This window comes from Abrus precatorius, unplaced genomic scaffold (genome assembly GCF_003935025.1).
Source record: "Abrus precatorius isolate BTA unplaced genomic scaffold, Abrus_2018 Scaffold11, whole genome shotgun sequence".
Lineage (NCBI taxonomy): Eukaryota > Viridiplantae > Streptophyta > Magnoliopsida > Fabales > Fabaceae > Abrus > Abrus precatorius.
In genome coordinates this window covers 16,226,048-16,248,247 of record NW_020874303.1, presented here as the reverse complement: position 1 = coordinate 16,248,247, position 22,200 = coordinate 16,226,048, and the positions used below count along the sequence as shown (strand labels likewise).

Below are 22,200 nucleotides of genomic sequence, written 5' to 3'. Positions count from 1 at the left end.
CCCCTCTCTAATTTTAAACAACAAAAGTGTAGAAAGTATATAAATAATTTTAAATAACGTTTGTGTTTAAAACTAATGTACTCTAAGCTTTCAAGAGAGTAACCCAAGCTAATTACTACTGTTTTACTATCTTTTCGATGTAAGCTACTGTTTTATGTATCTTGCGTACAGTAAGAGATAAAATACGTTTTTTTAGTTTTTTTTCCCCAGTATTTCGAGTGTCATTATTTTATCGAAGGGTTTTGAAGTTTATATAGAACCATGCCATGTTTGAACATCTAGAAAAATAATGAAGCAATAACCATTATTGTGTGTTAATCATTTAGGTTAATTCTCTATTGGTCTCCTCAGTATACCAATGCGTCGTCTTGCCTAATAAGATTAGAGGTATCGTCTCCTTCTCATCGTATTTTATATTATATATATAAATATTACAAGAAAATTATGACTGGTGGCATTGCTGCTCACATCTATGGTTATAAAATTAGTGAGATACTTGAATCATGGTTCGACAATCCATTTAACTGCAAATCCTAAATTAATTGAATTAAAGTGATCGAATTGAACAAAATAGTAAAGAGTAATCGAATAATGAACATAAAATCACTTCGATTCAGATTTTAAATAATTTGCTTTGCAACAAATGCCCCCACGTGAATAATTATATCCTTATGAACGGCCCCTAGATTGATACAGTAACTAGACTCAAATAATTAAAAAGTAACATGAAAATTACAAAGTGGCGCGTACTTTATCCAGTCAATGGAGCATATAATAAATGGAAGCTGAGGCAGAAATCACTAATCAACTTCCAATCAAATAAATGTACTAAAAGGGAAATGTTGTAACATAGAACTCGCACAAAATGTCTCATTTCCAACAGTGACTAACAACATTATCTTGGCTGACTGAAGAATTTGATTTGCCAAAGATCAATATATAATTATGACTCTAAAGAATTTATTATAATAAATTCATTTTAATTTAATTCAAGATATTTACTATTCAATATATAATATAAAGTCTTTGTATAATAAAAAAATATATTATATAAATACTTAATGAAGCTGTTTTCACAAGTGTAGTCTGGATGCAACATAATTTATGGTGTATGGCTAGGCAAAGCTAAGTGAGGTTATTATCATTGGTTGTTAGGAACTGAAAGAACGAATCAGAGGGAAAGAAAACCAGAAAACTGGGAAAGATATTAAAGATACACTATAAACTATAAATTCACGCATAATAGAAGAGAGAGAGATGGGGAAAAGCAAGTCAGATTGAATTCGCCAATAATTCACACTTGAAATATTTTTCCCCCTTCACATTATTAGATCACTAATATTCTGGAATTGAGTTATGGGTTAAAGGCTAGCTTAGCAGATTTAATTTTGAATAAATTATACTTAAATTAATATAGTTTCACTTTTTTTTTAATTTATGTCTCGTATATTTTATGTTATTAAAATTTTTTGTATATATTTTTTGTGTTATTTAACTCTTCTATAGTGCTGCCTTTTCTTTTTCTTTTGTATCGCTTAACTTTCGTAGAAGAATTTATTGAGAAAAATAAAACAAATTTAAAAAGTATAAAATCACAGGGAGATGACGTGTAACTTATTCTTTAATTGTTAACCTAAAGAAATCCTATAAAAAGAACATCACATCAAAGTCCACATTATATTTACATTTAATTAAAAATTTTAGTAAACAAATAATAAAAAATTTTACACACATGTATGTATCCAACTAGTTGTAGATAAGATTGTGTAAAGTAATCGCGGCTAGATGAAATTAATTGGTCAAAAGCACAATGCATTTAATTTAAATTAAATACAAGGTGTGAACATAGTTTAACTAAACCTTTAACTTTTAAAGTAGATATAATAGAATAAAAATTCTATTACATACATGATTAACCATCTACATATTATCTTCCTTATTTATTTATTTTTATCATCCTATAAATCTCCCTCTCTTTAGATCGTGAATCTCCCTCCTAAATATGAACATCTTTTGTCTTTTGGTCCACAAGTATGAACATTTTTTAAAACAGTGACCGGCCCACGAAATCTTTTCGATATCTATGCCACCCAAATTTGCTTTGGGCTCGTCCTGGGCTCCTGGGCCGTATTTTAAATCCCCACTTTCTAGACCAAAGAAAACCCCTTATTACTTTATATAGCTACTAGGAATCGACCAAAATTTGATGTATAAATAACATTATTCTAATATATATGTGTTATTAATACTATTTCACCCATTGCAAAAACGTAATAAGGTATAATAAAAATTTTATAAATAACAAGAGTTGAAAGAACAGAATAAAGACAGTACAGAATAAAGATAATGGATGCTTACAGAATTATATTGATGAAAATTTTGATATTCTTACAAGATAGGAGATATTAAAAGAAAAGATTACAAAGGCTAGTATTTTAAGGTTCAGAAAAAGTGTTTATCTATTCTCGCTCTCCTTCTTGATTTTTAGTCGCCTATTTATAGAGAATGTTTCCTCCTGTTGAAGATTCTTTCTTATCTGATGAGCTGTTATCATTTATACTATTCTTGTCTTGATTTTTTTTACTATTTTTGCCGACAATTTTTATTGGAGAGCTTGTCAGATCATCTTTATCTTTATGAGAAAGGAAGATAAATGCCAAAATAATCGTTTTCATTATTGTCAGCTAGATCTTGAAAATCTTCTAGTGGATTGGGACTTTCTAGACTCTTGGTTGATTCTTTCTCAGGTGGCTTAGGAGATAAAGCCAATAATAATTTATTAATTTATTCGTCATCCTTAGCTGTATGGAGACTTTGAAAAATTTTATTCTTTCTGAGTATAAATTCTTGATTAGCTTTTTCTGCAATAATCAAATTGACTGTTGGCTTTGATGATTTTTCTTGAAAGCTTAACCATCTATCAATACTCTGCTGATTTATTAAATCCATATTGAATTTAGTCCACTATTTTATTTTTAGGCTTCTAACATGTAGTTGTATAGCTGATTTTTCATAAAGCTTTGCTGAGTCATACTCCCACATATTGATCCAAGTAACACCAAAACTAGCCATAAAGGCTAATAATTGACATTCTTTGGTGAAATTGGTCTTCTTAACAAATTATTGAAAGTTTTCTTGGGCTTTTTCTGGAAAGATATCTAAAGTTGCTCTGAAATCATGCCACCAATAATGAAACCACTTTAGAAATTTAAGTGATATTCCTTTTCTAAGCCATATAAACCATGAGTGTGTTGTTGGTCTCAAAAAGAGCATATTTCTCCAGGCTTGTATATAGTCAAAATAATTATATTGTTTTTGCTGGTAATCTATTGTAAAACTTTTAGATTGGTACAAAGGTTGTCCCCAATTAGTAATAGACAAGAAATTTAATATTTTAAATTTAGAAAATATAATCTCTTGAGTACGTTGATCTTTATGATGAGTTAAATAGATTGAGTATCTACTAAGATTAACTCATAATATTTTCGCTTTGTTTCATAAGTTTTTGGGACATAATGGCAATCTTTTGGAAATACTCTCATAGCAATCTCATGTTTGGATAATGAAAACCATTCTGGTTCTATTGGCATGATAGGAATACAATCTAGTTTTTCATAATACTTGTTTTCTTGGTTTTTGATTAGTAGAAATAGACTTTGTTGGAGGAATTTCCAATATTGTATATTTATTAGATAACTCAACGGGAGTTATTAGTGGAGGGAAGGTAGGTCTAATAAGAGAGGATTGTAATGCTTGTAAAGAAGTCATTGGAGCTTTTTCTTTATTGGGTTTTGTTGGAGTCTTTGGTGGAGTAGGGTCTTTTTTAGGAGGCTCATAACTGGAGTTGGTCATTTTTTACATTTTTAGGAGGCCCATAACAGGATTTATGTGGGAGTATGACTCAACAAAGTTTTATGAAGAATCAGCTATATAACTACATGTCAGAAGCCTAAAAATAAAATGGTGGACTAAATTCAATATGGATTTAATAAATCAGCAGAGTATTGATAGATGGTTAAGCTTTTAAGGAAAATCATCAAAGCCAACTGTCAATTTGATTATTGCGAAAAAAGCTAATCAAGAATTTTTAGTCAGAAAGAATAAAATTCTTCAAAGTTTCCATACAGCTAAGGATGAGAAAGAAATTAATAAAATATTATTGGCTTTATCCCTTAAGCCATTTGATAAAGAATCAACCAAGAGTCCAGAAAATCCCAATCCACTAGAAGATTTTCAAGATCTAGCTGACAATAATGAAAACGATTGTTTTGGCATTTATCTTCCTTTCTCAGAAAGATAAGGATGATCTGACAAAATCTCCAACAAAAATTGTCGGTAAAAACAGTAAAAGAAGTCAAGACAAAAATAATATAAGTGATAACAGCTCATCAAATAAGAAAGAATCTTCAACAGGAAGAAACCTTCTATATAAATAGGCGACTAAAAATCAAGAAGAGGGAGAGCAAGAATAGATGAACACTTTCTCTAAACCTCAAAATACTACTCTTTGTAATTTTTTCTTTTAATCTCTCCTATCTTGTAAGAATATCAAGATTTTTATCAACATAATTATGTAAACATCTATTATCTTTATTCTGTATTGTTTTTATTCTATTCTTTAGACTCTTGTTATTTATAAAATTTTTATTATGCCATATTACGCTTTTGCAATGGGTGAAATAGTATTAATAACAAATTCAGTATATTTCAGAAAAATGTTAAAAGATATAAAAAAATTATTAATAAGAACAAATAATATTAACGAAAGGAACATGATGTTATTATTCAAAATACATTGATGGAACATTACTCAAAATTACATACTAGGAGCTATATGAAGCACAAGCCCTGATTTTTGAAGTGGGACGTAGAATAACACGAAAGAATCTGAAGTGTCCTAAAAAGAACACGTAGGAAAGATTTGCCAATAGGGAGTGAGGGAATCTCACCTTATCCACACTCCAACCACAACCTTTAATTACGCTACTTGTAGTTGTCGTATCACTCCTTATCACATATCCTAAGCCTCAAACAAAACAAAAGAAAATATAATCAAGAAAAAAAAATTAGAGCCAGTAGATTGCACCCCATTCTATTCTAGTTCTTTCAAATCAAGCTAGTTATTTTTCTTTGCATCCACCATGGCTGCCATGAACTCAAGTGTCTTGGCTTGTAGCTATGTCAGATCTTGCTCTGATCTCAATACCAAGCTCACTTCTATGCCTTCGGTTGCATCACCACCACCTGTCTCTGGGCACAAGTTACCTGTGATCAAGATAAAGGCTCAACATTCATCCAAAGAATCACAAGCAAACGAAGGAAGGAGAAGTGCCCTTGTTTACTTGGCAGCCACCCTTTTCACCGCTTCAGCTGCTGCTTCCAATTCTTCTGCCAATGCTGGGGTCATTGAAGAATACCTTGAAAAGAGCAAGGCCAACAAGGTCTATTCATTCTCTTGCCTTTGTTATACAATCACTCTTTAATTACCCTTTTTTCACTTCATTTATGTTGAGTAATAAAATAATTAAGACGTTATATTCAAAATATTTTGTTTAACTTTTATTATATAAAATCTCTTTAATCTAATTAATATGGACTTATTGTACATAATAATTTATAGAAACCCTTCATGTCATTATAATTTAACTAGTTTTAATTTGATCATTGCAATAGGAACTGAATGACAAGAAGAGGTTAGCTACAACAGGGGCAAATTTTGCAAGAGCATACACTGTGGAGTTTGGCACTTGCAAGTTCCCCGAGAACTTCACTGGTTGCCAAGATCTAGCCAAGCAAAAGGTATAATATATGTTAACATGTGTTTGATTCCATTTATTTTACAGAAATAATCCTATATTTTTATTAATTTATGTAGAAATTTTTTAAAAAGGAAATGACTATTTTCTTAAAGTCCGATCTTGACCAAACATGCTAGTTGCTTGCTGAAAGTTTTGGCTTAATTCTTTGTTTCTATTCAATTTATTTATTTTTTCATTCGTTTCATTTTGTTTGTGCAGAAAGTGCCATATATTTCTGATGATTTGGAGATTGAATGTGAAGGAAAGGACAAATACAAGTGTGGGTCTAATGTTTTCTGGAAATGGACAAAGCCTTGATAATAGTTCATAGTTTACTGTCGTACCTTTATTATTACTGCAGTTAATGATCTTTCTTGGTTGGCTGTAAAAAATGAAAATTAAATGGGACGAGCCTCTATTATTTACTTGAAAGAATCAATTACATGAAGCCTCTCCAAATGCAGTGCATTTAGGATCTTGTTTAACTCAACTCATTCAGACTTTTTTTTATTGGATTCAAGCCGATTTGATCATGTTAATTGTAAAATGTGAATTTAAATTGAGTTTAGAGCCAACCTAATAAGATTGAATAAAGTTGGATGAATGATTTATCACCTCTTAACTAAACACATTGTCTACTGTAACATTTACTAACAACAAGATTCATCTTTCAGCATCTATACTATCCCACATATACACATTAAGAATACTAGGGCCGTGCCAAATGCACAAGATAAACAACTCTTTCAAAATTTGGACGACTATGATTTAACTGAAAATATAAAACTGAAGTCTGAATTAATTTGAAAGGTTATGTAATTCAACCCATTCAAACTTCTTTTTTTTATTAAAATCTTATTGTTAATTAAGTGAGTTTGAATCGAATTTAGATTTTAGACCCAACTTTCGAATCGGGTTGGATAATGTTCTATCGCCTCTTTAAACACAATCATGATTTGTAGTTTAGTTAGCTACTATCGCCCACCCGTTCTCCAGGAAAAGAAAAACCTCTATTTTGGACTCAAGAGTCGTGAATTATAATGATTTTGGAAGCAATATGAGTACTTAATTAGGATTATTTAAAATTAATTTTAAATCATGATGATATTAACATGTTTATCATGATAAAAAATAATAATAATAATAGTCTGTGTCAACATACGAAGACTTATATGTTCTGTCTGATTTGTAATAACTATTAGGCCCACCTTTCAGGCCCAGGGTTTCATAATTTCTCAGCACGTATCCAGTTAACTGACGTTGACCCAAAGAAAAACAATCTAACCTATAGATAGATGAGAAAAATTAGCAATATAATTGATTAAAATTTATTAAAAATTATAAAATTATAAAAAAAATATTGATTTAAAAGTGATAAAAACTATAATTAATTTAAATTTTATATTTTTTAATAAATTTTAGCTAATAGTAGAAAGTGTGTTATAAATAGTATTTAACTGAAATTTTTTATAAACTAATTTAGTCTATAATGGTTCATTTAATAAGAAAAAAAAATTATTTAACATTGATGAGAACCAGTCGAACCAACATATTGCTAGCGACGAAGAACTTATTTAAATAAGTTGTTTTATTTTATTTTATTTTGTAATTATGTTGAATGTTTATTATATCAAAATATTTTTAATCAAATAAATACTCAATGTAAAATTACAAAACTTTATATATTAAATTAATTTATAAATTATAATTATTTTGATTTTTTTTACTGTTTTTTCTTGGAAGAAACCCAGCCGAATGCTCTGGGACGTCAAAAAGCTTTGGTAATTGTTTTCTAAAAAGTCCAAACTAAAAGTCACTGTTAGTTGTTATTTTTGCCAACTTTTTCAAATTATTGTCACAATATTAATTTTTGTATCACTTGGTTAAATGCCCTTTTATATTTGGGACATGTTTTTGAGATGCATATATATATAAATAAAAAGAAAAATTTTAAGTTAAAGATAAAAATAATATATAATAAGAACTTTTAATAGTTAAAAACACAACTGTTAACACTATCTTCTTAAAAGAACATTCTAAAAGAACTTTAAAATAATTAGTTGTGTATAATTCTAGAACATTAGCCAATTATAAACCTTTTTAAATGTTTGATTGTGAGATGAGATACCTTAGCATGGAATGCAACAAGAATCTATAAGCTCTGCGAAACTGCAGAGACTCCAATAGTCCTGACATGCAATGCAGCAAGATTAATGGCATTTTGAAAGGTAGTGGGGGGATTGGGATTCCCCAGGCTAATGGTCCCATGTGTGCATAATCATGAAGGGTGTCAAGCACAGTAGCAAGTTGCTAGAAACCCCAAAACTTGTCCTCACTCATCATCGTCCTTTTCATCACAAACATGTTGGATCCTTAGGTTGCTGGATTCTCATGCGTTATTGTTTACGGCTATCATTCCAAAACTTATAACCGTGAATATAATATGAAAATTATAACTAGTAACATTAAATAAATGATCGTTTAAACATAAATATAAACATTGACTTAATCACACGTTATGAAAATACTCACTTCATGAATCGTATCAAACACAAATCCACAGAACATCCCTAATTTTCTTCTAAAATATAAGGATGCTATTTTCATATCACTCATGCAAACAAACCAATTTGATGCAAAAATTCAGCGTACCTAGAATTCAACTGCAAACTTTAAAGTACAAATCCCTTTTATCTATACTTTTTTAAGTAATGATAAGTACAAAAAAATCGATATAAAAAAGATATTCGTGATTGCGTTAAGCTCATGATCCATCGTTCAGTGTCCCACTCATTAATTGGCGCTTTGCCGCTAAGTTATATAGGTGAAGAAGAGCACCAACCACCACTTCATGCAGCAACTACGCATGTAAGGTTCATGCAAAACTACTGAGAATGGATTGAGATAAAAGTATACATGCAAAAGTTTGGTGCATCATATCCTACTTATCTGCTACTAATAGTTTTTCTATTTTCGAAAACTTTTAAAGGGTACTAATGTTTAATGATTGACCAAACCACTAGATGTACCCACTAGCCACTAGGTACCATATATCCAATATCATACGCTAATAAAAACTTCACCTAACATGTACGATACTGTATGCGACGAGTTATACCCAAGCGACGAGTAATAATTAAATCTTTGCGTGTAATTCACTTGTTTTTCTCTCTAAGGCTCTAACGGTTCTTTGTTTATCTTCACATTTGTAATAAAACGCATATATGTAGCAAATCTCATTTTCCATTCTATTATGATTCCATTCTTCGAAAATAAACTTCACTGGAGGTGCCAGTTTAAGAATGGATTTAATGCAAAATTCCATGTTGTTGTCTCTAATTAACACCGTCGAAAGGATGGGGGTGAGAAGATAATGCTATTTACATATTATACAACTAATTGAACTACAAACTTCTAAAATGTAAATAATTTTTAATTATAATTGTTCATATAATATTTACAAAAAGTGTACCAATATTTTGTTATTGCTTAAAAATATTTATTATATTTTTTATTTTAAAATATATGATCACACAAATATAATTTCCCAACAAAAAATATATAAAATACTAGCTGTTGTGAGTGAGATATAAATAAAAATGATATTGAATTTCATTACTTTTTAAAAAAAATTATCTTCTCCGATATTGAAAAGATTTATAATTTAATTAATAAAATGTAATAATAAAAAATCTCTTTCGGGCACACTCGTAAAACCAGTCTACAAAAAGTTAGCATTTATTTTACTAAAGGTTGAAAATAACTTGTTTGAATGCACATATATTATTAACACTTTGATTAAATTAGAAAACAAGAGAAAGAAAAAAGAGAGAATATATCATTTTGAACTGTATCAAGACATAGATGTAAGGAGAAAACGTAGAAAAAAAAATAGCGTGGGTTTCCTGCAAATTGTCTTCTTATGAATGCAAAGAAAACTAGAGACAAAGGGGAACATTGAACTCCAACAACCCATGCCCCACTACATCCAACCACCGGCTAATAGTGAATTCCCCTCCCTTTTTTTTCAAATGCATATAAACGTATTCTTTTTAATATTTTAATAAACATTTTGTCAAATCTCATTAACTTTCACCACTATTATTTTAACCACTTATTTAGAAGAGAAAGAGAAACAAAATATAGAAAAAAAAAAGGTAAGAAAAAGAGGAAGCTAGAAAAAAAATAATTAACTGAGTTACACCCGCATATAATCAAGTATTTTGTCCAACAATCAATTTGTGACTCTGAATGATCGAAGAAAACTGTGCAACACAAAGAAGAACGATTACTTTGCGGATTGAAACAAAAAATCCGACTTTGTAGTCTTGAAAACCTACTATTAGTGCTAGTTACTTATCCACTCGTTGTGTGCGCAAATGCGACTAAATTATAAACCTTTGATTTTAAAAGATGATCCCTGTGTTCAGAAGAGATAAGCGTGTGATTATCTTTTGACATTAGATATTGTCTTTCTTCTCCTTTCTCTCCCAAATAAATAAGATTTTTTTTTTCTCTTTCTCGCAAGTCCATAACACTAAACTTTTGAGTATGTTTGAAACTTAGAAAACATAATGTGTTTGATAATCTCACCTTCATCCCATAGTGTGAAACTTCTTTGTGAACGTACACGGCATCAGCATTAATGACCTATGCCACCTTCATCTACCAACGCATCTTCAATTTCCCTATTTTGATCACCATATTCAACATTTCAACCCTATTGCTTCAAGTTTGAAGGTCTGAAATCAATTCGACGATGAAAGCATTACGTACGATAAGGATCGGTTTTGTCTGATTAAGATTTCTTTTATCAGCAATAAAATTTTAAGTACAAATACATTTTTTTGGTTATTTTATACTTAGTAATCTGTTCAATAACAAATTTTATCAAATATTAACTTTTAGTTTCTCAGAAAAATTTTAAAATTTTTAGTTAATTTATCTATTAATTTTGTCAAACATACAGAGTATTCAAAAATATGTTCTTCATCATACCCCTCCTCCGCCTCCTCCCCTTTACCCCTTCTTTAGAGAAACCAAAATTCCTAAAAGGAATTACATAAATAAAAAAACAAATGCCGCTTCGTACAAGCATGCTCTCTGAACCTCGATTGTTTTTAGCAGTTTTATATGTTCGCCTTCGTTCTCATATATTACTAAAAATAATAATAAGCCAACGAAACGAGCTACTCTTTGAATGTGTACACAGTTCGAGCATCGACGTCTTGGCTGTACCTAGCACGTGTAAGCACATGCAAACTTTTAAAGTTGAGGAAAAGCTACACGTGAATATGAGGATCATTTTGCGCTGAACAAGTACATCTCTAGAACTTGAATAACGCAAATTATAGTTGGGATTCCTTTTAAGAAGTTCATAGATATGTATTTCCATTTATATTATAATTGCAAGCATGCATGACACCCAAAGAGTGAATTCAGAACATTAATTATAATGGATTTACAATTATTCATTTTGCTGTCACAGTGTGGCCAAAAAACTTGAGAGAATAAAGGAATGATTGTAGTGTATCTTGAAAAGAATAAATATTACAACGATGGAGACAAAGTAATGACCGTAATATACCTTAATATATCTCGTGAACCTTTTTTTATGTTTCCTGTAAAAATGAGAAAAGGGAACAAAACGACAGTCAAACAAGGCAGAGAAATGAGGAATAATATTTTAATATTAACCAGTAAATGATTGTGAGATAAGAAATCCCTAGTATATATGAAATGACAAATAATCGAGTCATTGGTTTAAAGCTAAATTCTTAAAAAAAACATTTACCCACAAATGGAATTCAAAATTAATCGTATCTTCTCTGAACTTTAAAGTCAATTGAAGGACGACGAGTAGTTTTCATAAATCACTAATATGTGTATTTGAATGCTGCCTAAAAGCATTTTGCTTAATGCTTATATATTATGATATTGAAAGGTGATTAATAGCCTGAACTTTGAACTTTCTTGGTGCGAAACTGGTTGTTGCTATGGCTGCAGTGAAAAATATGAGACGAAGGTGTGAGGCAAGAAAGGCTGTCAGACAGGTCACCTATGTTGCTCCTCTCGTGAATGAAATGATTCTGCCTCTTGTCCTTCAAATTCCTCCCGATCTACTCTAATTACATTACATGCCTACTGTTGTTGTCATTAGTATGTTGTCTTTTACATATATATATATAATAGATATTGGACATTGTCAATTTTTTTAGTTAGAACTAATTACTAGTTAATATATATTTTAAAATAAAATTAAAAAACATAAAAAGTGTGACAACATTTTGTCGTCTCTTTTGATTAATTTAAAGAATTTTTTGAAATATATACATATTAAAAAACTCAAAATAAATAAATAAAAATACTCATATAATATCAAATGTATTTATTTATTGTTGAACTATTAAAGATAAAAAAAAATATATCATATCAATAAAGTTCGGTTGATTATAATCAACTTGGCCGTTTTTTTTTTTTACTTTTTTAACAAATTGAAATGATATTATTATTATTTTGATGATAAATGATATTATTTTTATATGTTTAAAACTAATTCATGTACATAGCTTTTTTTTAAAATATTCTAAAATTTTAAAAGACGTATAAACTCCGGTTATTGTTAATCTAATCGTGTAAATTTATTTAAAGGGATGGAATCTTTATAATACTTGTTTTCTTTTTATTATGAGGCTCAAACTTAACACTTTAGTCAAAGATAATATAATTTCTTACTGAATGAACTAACAAGAAAAAATAAGAATAAAACTAAATCTTAAAACAAACTCGTTTAATAAATAAGATAAAATAATAAATAGGATAATTTTTTTATTTCACTTTCTGAGTTTATTATGTTTAACTTTTGAACGTAAACTTTATCTTGTAAACAAAATTGTGTCGTAAATAAATAAAATGAGATTATATAATATTATTTAATTTATTATCTTAATGGCATTAAACATGAAATATAATAAGAGTTTATTTTATTTTATTACTTTTATTCAATTTTTGTATTTTTTTTTTATCATATCTTATTTACTAAACATGTTATAAGTTCAGACAATAAAATACAAAAAGGGAATTATATAATTTTGTATATAATTCATTAAATTTCTTTCCAATCATATATTCTGGTTTTTTGTTTTTCTCTCACTCGAATGGGACAATCATTCGCAAAAGATGCGTGTAATGTAGAGTAAAAATAGAAGTTGTTTATTCAATATTTTCATTTAACTATTCACAAGATTTATGTATGCAAACTATTGAGAGATCATATTAAAAATATTTAAGCAAGGTATTATTATAAGGAAAATATCAATCAATATTTAAAAAGTATTAGTCAATGAATAAAAAATACATTGTTTTGTTCAAAACTTGAAAAGTAAACCTATTATTATATATTTTAGTATAGTTTTAATAATTATTTATTAATTAATATTCTAAGAGCACTAGTTAGCAACACCTTTGTCATAATTCCTATATTCAAACTCATATTTTAACAACTTATATCCTAATTCATATTTTCGTGGGCAATAGCTTAAAGATATCATCATCCTCAGTCGTTGAATATTTTTACATTAGTATTCGAACTGAGTGCTCATATTTTCTTTATCTTGAATATAATATTTTATTGTGTATTTATATAATAAAAAATATAAATATAGATTCTCATTATAGAATATTGTAGTTTTTAAATTTAATTGAAAAGTCATCTAAATCATTTTAATTATAAATGAAAACAAATATATCATACAGTCATACAAACATAGAAACAATTAGATGATATGATGTCTATGTTCACAAATTTATGTGAGTATTACTTAAACCCAAATTTAAACTATTTTATACATTAAAAATACTTATTTAATTTAGATTTCAATCTTAATCCGACACCCCCGTGACACGAACCTTATCCCTCGATAAAGTAAAAAAAATAAAATTGACTGTAGCGAATTACCATTGACCCCCTGAGTTTACTAGGTTTGATGAGCCCTGTACAGAGCTAGAAAAGACCGTTACTATTACACCCTCACAAACACACAGTGACACCCACACCCACCCCCTTCTCTCTCTGTATATATACCCTTCGTTTCTGTTCTAACACTACCAGCTCTCATTCCCTTTCTCAACTGCGTAGTGAGTGCAAAGCCATCTTCTTATCTTCTCTCTCTAATTCAAGGTACTTCCCTTTTTAATCTCTTAGATCGTAATTCTTTTCAATTTTAAGCCACGTTTCTCTCGCATTTTAGTACCAAATCATTCAGCCCTGCAACTTGCGTTTCTTTTTACCGATTCTTTGAGTGAGCTTTTCCGTTTCGGATAAATGTATCCCTAAAACCTCAGATTTGTTTATTGATCAGATTGCCTCCTATCTTAGCTGAACCCTGTCTTCGTGTTGTTTTATTACTCATAATTTTGGTTCTTATGGCTTTATTGCTCAAATGGAGTTAGATTAGGGATTATATGTAGTTGATCTGTGGTTTGATGATTTGTATAGCACGATACTCACTCTATCTGGTTCTGATCTACTAGAAATGAGATCTTGGATCTTGTCATAACTAAGACGATTAACCATTGTTAGGTTTTTTGCTTTGTTCACTGGTTTTATGGTCTGATCTGGATTTTATGGGAGAATCTCTGATATTTTTTGTTTTAAAATTATTAGGTAGTTAAGGTATTGACAGTTGATACTGATATTCTTGAGTCGGGGTAACATGAGGTTGTTGTATATTCCTTGTTAAGAAACTTAAATTTCAAGTTCCGTGTGCTATAATCATGTGTCTATAGTGTGGAACCATTATTCTGTGATAGTGGGAATGTTAATTTATAAATATTGGCTGTGTAACATAAAAAATCTAAAAGATGACTTCCTTTGTTTATTAATTTTATGTACCCTGTGCTGTTCCTTTGTCTCAACCTGCAAGTACTAAATTGTTTAATTTCCCTGCTCTCTTCCTGTTCCCGTGTGTGTTTGTTTTGTGCTATGTTTTTTTTTTAAACAATATAGTCTTTGAATTAAATCTTAGTCTTCAACAGATGTAAATGTCTTGGCTTCACTGGTTATCCTTACAATGCTGTTAGCACTGACACCACACATTTCATGACACCCTGTGATTTCTGCAGGTTGGTAAGAGATGGCTGATGCTGAGGATATTCAACCCCTTGTCTGTGACAATGGAACTGGAATGGTCAAGGTTAGTGCTAAGTTTTATTTTTGTTTCTCGTGCCTGTGAATCTGTCAGTCTTGATTTCATAAACTAAACCATTGATTTCAATATGATACAGGCAGGGTTTGCTGGTGATGATGCTCCCAGGGCTGTGTTTCCCAGTATTGTTGGCCGACCACGACATACTGGTGTTATGGTTGGGATGGGTCAAAAGGATGCCTATGTGGGTGATGAAGCTCAATCAAAAAGAGGTATTCTGACTCTGAAGTACCCCATTGAACATGGTATAGTCAGCAACTGGGATGACATGGAAAAGATCTGGCATCACACATTTTATAATGAACTTCGTGTTGCTCCTGAGGAGCACCCGGTGCTTCTCACGGAGGCTCCTCTCAACCCAAAGGCCAACAGAGAAAAGATGACCCAAATCATGTTTGAGACCTTCAATGTGCCTGCCATGTATGTGGCCATCCAGGCTGTTCTCTCCCTGTATGCAAGTGGTCGCACAACTGGTTTGTATACTACCTTCTGTCACAATTTGTTCTTTTATCATCACAACATTCATCCCTGAATCAATTCCTTTATTACAGGTATTGTTTTGGACTCTGGTGATGGTGTGAGTCACACTGTACCAATCTATGAGGGGTATGCACTACCCCATGCCATCCTTCGTTTGGACCTTGCTGGTCGTGATCTAACTGATCATTTGATGAAGATCCTCACCGAGAGAGGGTACATGTTCACTACCTCTGCTGAGCGAGAAATTGTTCGTGACATGAAGGAGAAGCTTGCTTATGTTGCCTTAGATTATGAGCAAGAACTAGAGACTGGAAAGAGCAGTTCTTCAGTTGAGAAAAGCTATGAGCTTCCTGATGGACAAGTTATCACAATTGGAGCAGAGAGATTCCGTTGCCCAGAAGTCCTTTTCCAGCCATCTATGATTGGAATGGAAGCTGCTGGAATTCACGAGACTACCTACAACTCTATCATGAAGTGTGATGTGGATATCAGAAAGGATCTGTATGGCAACATTGTTCTTAGTGGTGGCTCTACTATGTTCCCTGGTATTGCAGACAGGATGAGCAAGGAGATCACTGCTCTTGCTCCTAGCAGCATGAAGATTAAGGTTGTGGCTCCACCAGAGAGAAAGTATAGTGTCTGGATTGGAGGATCAATCCTTGCATCACTCAGCACCTTCCAGCAGGTGATTGTTTTATCATTAATTAGCTCTTCCATGTGTGGTGCAACTTTCATTGATTGCTAAAAAATGTTTGGGTTTTTTGCAGATGTGGATATCTAAGGGTGAATACGATGAGTCTGGCCCATCCATTGTCCACAGGAAGTGCTTCTAATTTCTAAGTGCCACATATGCTTAAATGGTGAGATATTTTTTGCTTCCGTTGTTTTTTTGGTCTGTGTCAGTGTCATGTCGTGTTGCCGAGGATCAGAGGCGAGGAAGTATCATTAAAGGAGAATCTATTCTTAGTTTGATGCATCATATTCTGTGTGGTGCTGTGGATGTCGCAGGCAGAGAGTTAGAGAGAGGCATTTCTTATGTTGAGCTATCTGTGGTTCATCCATTCCCTTAGTAGGTTGTAGCAAAGGAGTGATTGTGATGATCTCTTTTTCCCCCTTTTCTTTTTTGTAATTTTTTAAGTTTACATTTGAAGGATTTATTCCCCTTGGAACATTAATGTTAATAGTTATATGTATCGAGAAATTATATATTATTGTTTTTTTTCATGCTCATAAATTCATACTGCAGTTTTATGTATGATACTATGATGAATGTCTGGCCCCAAAGAAATTTAGGTTGCTTATGATCAACAGCATAAGTTGATTTAGTTACTGCTTATGATGATGTTATTTTGCCGTTGCTGTGTTAATTGTTAATTTCTTTCTAAACTTTGGCCGGTCAAAGTTATTAAGTGACAAAGGTGATTCGTTATTACTATAGAAATAGACGCATGCCATATCTTTCTACAACATTATTTTAATTACCCTCCTTTTACTTCATAAAGAAAGTATAAAATAAAAAATAAATGCATTTATTATCTTAAAAATATGAAAACATTTAATTTTATACCTTCTCTATTTAATAAGTAACAAGATTTTTAAGAGTGTTTTGAGACTATAAAGAATTATTCTAAAAGGTATTGCAATGATAAATCTTAATTTGATTTTTTTTAACAATGATACATAATAAAAAAAAAACAAATAGTAAATTTTTAAAAATTATATTATTTGATGTTAATAATGTATTATATTTTAAGATTTTTGATAAAGTTCTTATTTAGTGTTCTTGAGTATATATGAAAAAAATAATCTTAATTTTACATTGAAAATATACACTGTTGAATCTTCTACACCTTTCATACAAGAACCATAATTCCTTCATGATTTACGGGTACTTGGTGTTGCGGCATAATTTGAATGAAACAAGTGTCCCTTGATAATAAAACGCATATATATTCTCTTTAAAACTCATCGACGACTTCGAGGAAAAGGACACATGGTACCCGTTCTCCACGTCTGGCCATTTTTATGTAACTAAATGGATATGTGACTATACAATATCTTATCTCATTTTTTTATTGGAGAGCAATTTTTTCAGGACGTGTAGAATTCTCTTAAAGAAAATATTCACTATGAAATATTACTCGCTAAATTTATTAAAGGTTAAATTTTAACAAATTTTTTTTATAAATTTTATTTCTTTTAAATATTATCACATAACGCTGATTAATTCTATTTTAAATTTGATTTAGCTTTTAAAATTTGAATCTTGATGCATTATCATATTAAACATATATTAATAGATAAATTATTTTTTAAGATTATTGTAATATTAGTTTATCCCACCTCAATTTTAAATTTGATGCATCTTATCAACAAAAATGATGTATCTTAATTCAAATAATTTAATTTTATAATTTTAGAAAAATGATTTTTTTAATAAGTAAAGTATTTATTATCAATAATAAAAATACTTATTATTTTTAATTTATTTATATTCATACTTTTTACCCAGCACACGAAAAAATTCATAATAATTTTACAGATTACAAATCCTTCTTCCAAGTACCAAATCAACGTATAGAGGCCCGGGTCCCGTACTCCCGGCAAACTGAAAAGCAAAATTGAGAAATACCAAACTCTGCTGGCGCCAAACTAAAAAGCTTTAAAAACCTAAAAATAAAATAAAATAAAAAGAAGAATCCGTGTGATATCTTACGGAGAAATTATAACCGTCCGATTAACCTCATCGCGGATCGCTCCAAATCCAAAGAAACCCTCCGAAACGCAAAACTTCCCTCCAAAATTTCAAACCCTCATCTATAAACTCCCCCTTTCGTACCGTCTCATTCCACCAAACTAATTGCACGCTTCAATTCAATACTCTAGGAATTTCTAGATCCTCTTTCAGATGGCTCGTACGAAGCAAACAGCTCGGAAATCCACTGGCGGGAAGGCTCCGCGGAAGCAGCTGGCGACCAAGGCGGCTCGGAAGTCAGCTCCGGCGACTGGCGGAGTGAAGAAACCACACAGGTTCAGGCCGGGAACCGTGGCTCTGAGGGAGATTCGGAAGTATCAGAAGAGCACCGAGCTTCTGATCCGAAAGCTCCCGTTTCAGCGTTTGGTTCGCGAAATCGCTCAAGATTTCAAGACGGATCTGAGGTTCCAGAGCAGTGCTGTTTCGGCTCTTCAGGAAGCCGCTGAGGCTTACTTGGTTGGCCTCTTCGAAGACACTAACCTCTGCGCCATTCACGCCAAGAGAGTCACCATCATGCCCAAGGATATTCAACTCGCTCGAAGGATTAGAGGCGAGAGGGCTTAGTTTCATATTTCATTACTTCTCTCTTTTGTTTCTTTAGGGTTTACGTTTGTAAATCTCTCTAATCGTTTAGCTTCAATGCGATCTTCTGAGATAGTAGTGATTTGCCTTTAATTAGTCTTTTATATTATCAATCATTTCGTTAAATTGATAGCTTAAAGTTGGTTTTATCCATTAAACGCTTTAGTTGTATTGTTAAAAAATTCAAAAGATTAGGGCCATTATTTTCAAGAGCTAAATTTGTATATTTTTCAAGTCAAGAATTAGGCGACGATGGGTTGTTTCCTGTTGACTATCATGCAGTACGCCTTTTTGAAAGCTTTCTCTATAACTTGGCAAAATGAATCAATTATTTTACTGGGTTGACCAAATATTGGGCAACATAACAAATTGTACTACTCAATTCTCTCAATACAAGTACGTAGATTCTTCAATTCAATTGAAAGGTAATCACAAGTTTGGGTATGCTAGATGTGAAGGAAACAACTTGGACAACCCTGTGAGGCAAGGTCATCGGGCTAGACTTCGCAAGCACCTGAAGTTTTTGCTACGTTGTTTTCATCCCGGTGGGTATTGGTTTCCAGCATTGTCTTGCCAACAAGCTTCGTTTCAAAGAGTAATTATATATATTCTGTATAATAGAAGGTATTTTCATTCAATCTCATTTTAATGAGTTTAATTTTATTATTATGTGTTTGTAAAATATTGATATTGTTAGTCAAAATTGATGGTTAGTCAAAATTAATGGCTCAATTTTTCATTTGATAGGCACCGTCATTTTTTGTCAAAATGTTATAGTAAGTTACTCTAGTAATATTGAAAAATTAACAAATTACTGTAGCAAATTTTGCCTATAAAAAGCAATGAAGCAATAGAGGATAACACACAATCACTAACAGATCAATTAACACAGAGAAAATTGAAAATGTTATTTTGTAATTTTTATTCTATTTTGAGAGAGTATTTATTGAGAGAAAAAAATAGAGAGATTTATTATTCTTTGTTCTCATAATTTTAGAAGATTTCTTGTACTCTCCCTTCTACATAGTGAAATTATTTTTCTCATCGTTGTCTGTGTGTTTTTTTTTTATTTGGAGTTTTTTTCCACGTTAAAATTCTGTCTACATTATTCTCTTTCTTCTCTTTATTTCTAATTAAATTCGATCCAGTCTTCTGTATTGCATTGATTTTCAACAAGTGGTATCAGAGCTGTTATTTAATTGGAAATGTCTACTGTTACAAAATTTGACATTAAAAAGTTTGATGGTAAGATTAGTTTTTTTATTTGGAATGTCCAAATGAGAGCTGTTCTCACTCAGAACAGATTAAAGAAAGCTTTAGATGAAAAGTTGAAAAAACTGGCTTCCATGACCGATGAGCAATGTGATGAGTTGGATGAAAAGGCGCTTTCAGCAATCCAACTTTGTTTGTCCAAGGAGGTTCTACGTGAAGTGGCAGACGTAACCACCACTGCGGAATTGTGGTTAAGGTTGGAAACTTTGTATATGACTAAAAGTCTCGCCAACAAGCTTCGTCTTAAGGAGCGATTATATAAGTTCTGTATGATAGAAGGTACTCCCATTCAATTTCATCTTGATGAGTTTAATTCTTTTATTATGGATCTGTAAAATATCGATATTAAAATCGATGATGAAGATAAAGCTGTTTTGTTGGTTGTCTCTTTACCTTTTACCTACAAACATTTCAAAGAAATTATATTGTATGGTAATAATGACACATTATCCTTTGAAGATGTTAAATCTAATTTATTGTCCAAAGAAAAATTTGATCTTAAAATCCATTCTGAGGACAAGGATGAGAGTCTAAGTGTTAGAGATAGAACTCAAGTAAAAGGGAGTACTAATCACAAAAAGAGTAGATCCAAATCTAGGGGACGAAAATCCAATTCTACCTGTCGTTATTGCAAAAAATATGGGCATGATATTTCTAATTGTTTTATCTTAAAGAAAAAAGAAGAAAATAAACAAAAGAAAGAAAAAGGTAAACAACCTGTTGAAGCTGCTAATATTAAGACTGATTCTGATGGAGATGTTATGACATCTGTTGTCTCTTCTGACAAGAGAAGCAAAAATAAGTGGCTTCTTGACTCTGCATGCACATACCACATGTGTGCTTATAGGTATCTATTTACCACTTTTGAACCAGTTAAAGGTGGTATTGTCTTGATGGCTAATGATACCCAATGCAAAGTTGAAGGAATAGGTACTATTCAGATCAAGGCTCATGATGGTGTTATTAAGACTCTGACTAATGTTCACTTTATTCCTGAATTAAAGCGGAATCTCATCTCTCTTGGCACCCTTGCATCTCTTGGGTGCAAGTATTCATCTGAAGGTGGAGTCTTAAAGGTATCAAAAGGTGCCTTTGTTTTGTTGAAAGGTAATCGAGTTGGTACTTTATATTTCTTGCAAAGTTCTGTTGTGACAGGTTCAGCAGCTGTATCTTCTTTTATGCTTGATAATGATGTCATCAAATTATGGCACATGCGCCTGGGCCATATGAGTGAAAAAGGCATGCATTTTTTGAGCAAGCAAGGTCTTCTTGGTAATCAAGGTATCGGTAAGTTGGAGTTTTGTGAACATTGTGTCTTTGAGAAACAGAAAAAAGTAAGTTTCTTTACTGCAACTCATCGTACAAAGGGTATTCTTAATTATATTCATTCTGACCTCTGGGGGCCTTCTAAAGTTCCCTCTTATGGAGGACGCCGTTATATGATGACTATTATTGATGATTTTTCTCGCAAAGTTTGGGTTTATTTTCTTAGGTATAAAAATGAGACCTTCCCCACTTTTAAGAAGTGGAAAACTCTTGTTGAAACCCAGATAGGGAGAAAAGTCAAGAAGCTCAGAATGGATAATGGATTGGAGTTCTGTGACAGTAACTTTATCGAGTTCTGCGCAAATCATGGAATTGCTAGACATAAAACTATTCCAAGAACACCCTAGCAAAATGGTGTTGCAGAACGAATGAACAGGACTCTACTTGAGAGAGCTCGTTGTATGCTCTCAAATGCTGGGTTATGGCATCGACGTGAATTTTGGGCTGAAGCAGTATTAACTGCTTGTTACTTGGTTAATCGTTCTCCACAATCGTCACTTAATTTCAAAATTTCAGAAGAAATTTGGTCAGGTAATCCTGTTGATTATTCCAATTTGAGAATCTTTGGATGTCTTGCTTATGCACATGTCAATGATGGTAAATTAGCTTCAATAGCTGTTAAGTGCATATTTCTTAGTGATGCAACTGAATCTAAAGGATATCGTTTATGGAATCTTAAGTCACAAAAATTAATTCTCAGTAGAGATGTGACATTTAACGAGGATGCTTTATTATCTTGTGGAAAACAATCTTCTGTAATTTATTCTATTAGTACTAATAA

The 22,200-nt window shown here is 31.4% G+C and overlaps 2 protein-coding genes across 3 annotated transcripts; both read left to right on the top strand.

Annotated features, from left to right (window-relative positions):
- The first annotated feature begins 4,461 nt into the window (after positions 1-4,461).
- LOC113854841 (photosystem I reaction center subunit N, chloroplastic-like) lies at positions 4,462-6,421 on the top strand. The gene is made up of 3 exons (XM_027486099.1): positions 4,462-5,441; positions 5,674-5,799; positions 6,018-6,421. Exons 1-3 carry the CDS (start codon positions 5,142-5,144, stop codon positions 6,114-6,116), a joined length of 525 nt encoding a protein of 174 aa, XP_027341900.1. The 5' UTR covers positions 4,462-5,141; the 3' UTR covers positions 6,117-6,421.
- A 7,423-nt stretch (positions 6,422-13,844) lies between these two features.
- On the top strand, positions 13,845-18,803 carry LOC113856632 (actin-7-like). 2 transcript variants are annotated; one of them, XM_027488549.1, is made up of 5 exons: positions 13,845-13,977; positions 14,922-14,992; positions 15,084-15,477; positions 15,556-16,091; positions 18,393-18,803. In XM_027488549.1, exons 2-5 carry the CDS (start codon positions 14,933-14,935, stop codon positions 18,801-18,803), a joined length of 1,401 nt encoding a protein of 466 aa, XP_027344350.1. In that variant the 5' UTR covers positions 13,845-13,977; positions 14,922-14,932. The 2 variants fall into 2 exon arrangements, with proteins under 2 accessions (XP_027344350.1, XP_027344351.1); XM_027488550.1 differs by lacking the exon at positions 18,393-18,803 and adding an exon at positions 16,252-16,696 and having other exon boundaries at positions 15,556-16,169.
- The last annotated feature ends 3,397 nt before the right edge of the window (positions 18,804-22,200 follow it).

Excerpts from the sequence above, each read along its gene's own strand:
- LOC113854841 (XM_027486099.1), top strand. The coding sequence starts at position 5,142 with ATGGCTGCCATGAACTCAAGTGTCTTGGCTTGTAGCTATGTCAGATCT. Across the intron at positions 5,442-5,673 it reads AAAAGAGCAAGGCCAACAAG|GAACTGAATGACAAGAAGAG; the intron begins GTCTATTCATTC and ends TCATTGCAATAG. Across the intron at positions 5,800-6,017 it reads AAGATCTAGCCAAGCAAAAG|AAAGTGCCATATATTTCTGA; the intron begins GTATAATATATG and ends TTGTTTGTGCAG.
- LOC113856632 (XM_027488549.1), top strand. The coding sequence starts at position 14,933 with ATGGCTGATGCTGAGGATATTCAACCCCTTGTCTGTGACAATGGAACT. Across the intron at positions 14,993-15,083 it reads ATGGAACTGGAATGGTCAAG|GCAGGGTTTGCTGGTGATGA; the intron begins GTTAGTGCTAAG and ends AATATGATACAG. Across the intron at positions 16,092-18,392 it reads CTAGCAGCATGAAGATTAAG|ATGGCTCGTACGAAGCAAAC; the intron begins GTTGTGGCTCCA and ends ATCCTCTTTCAG.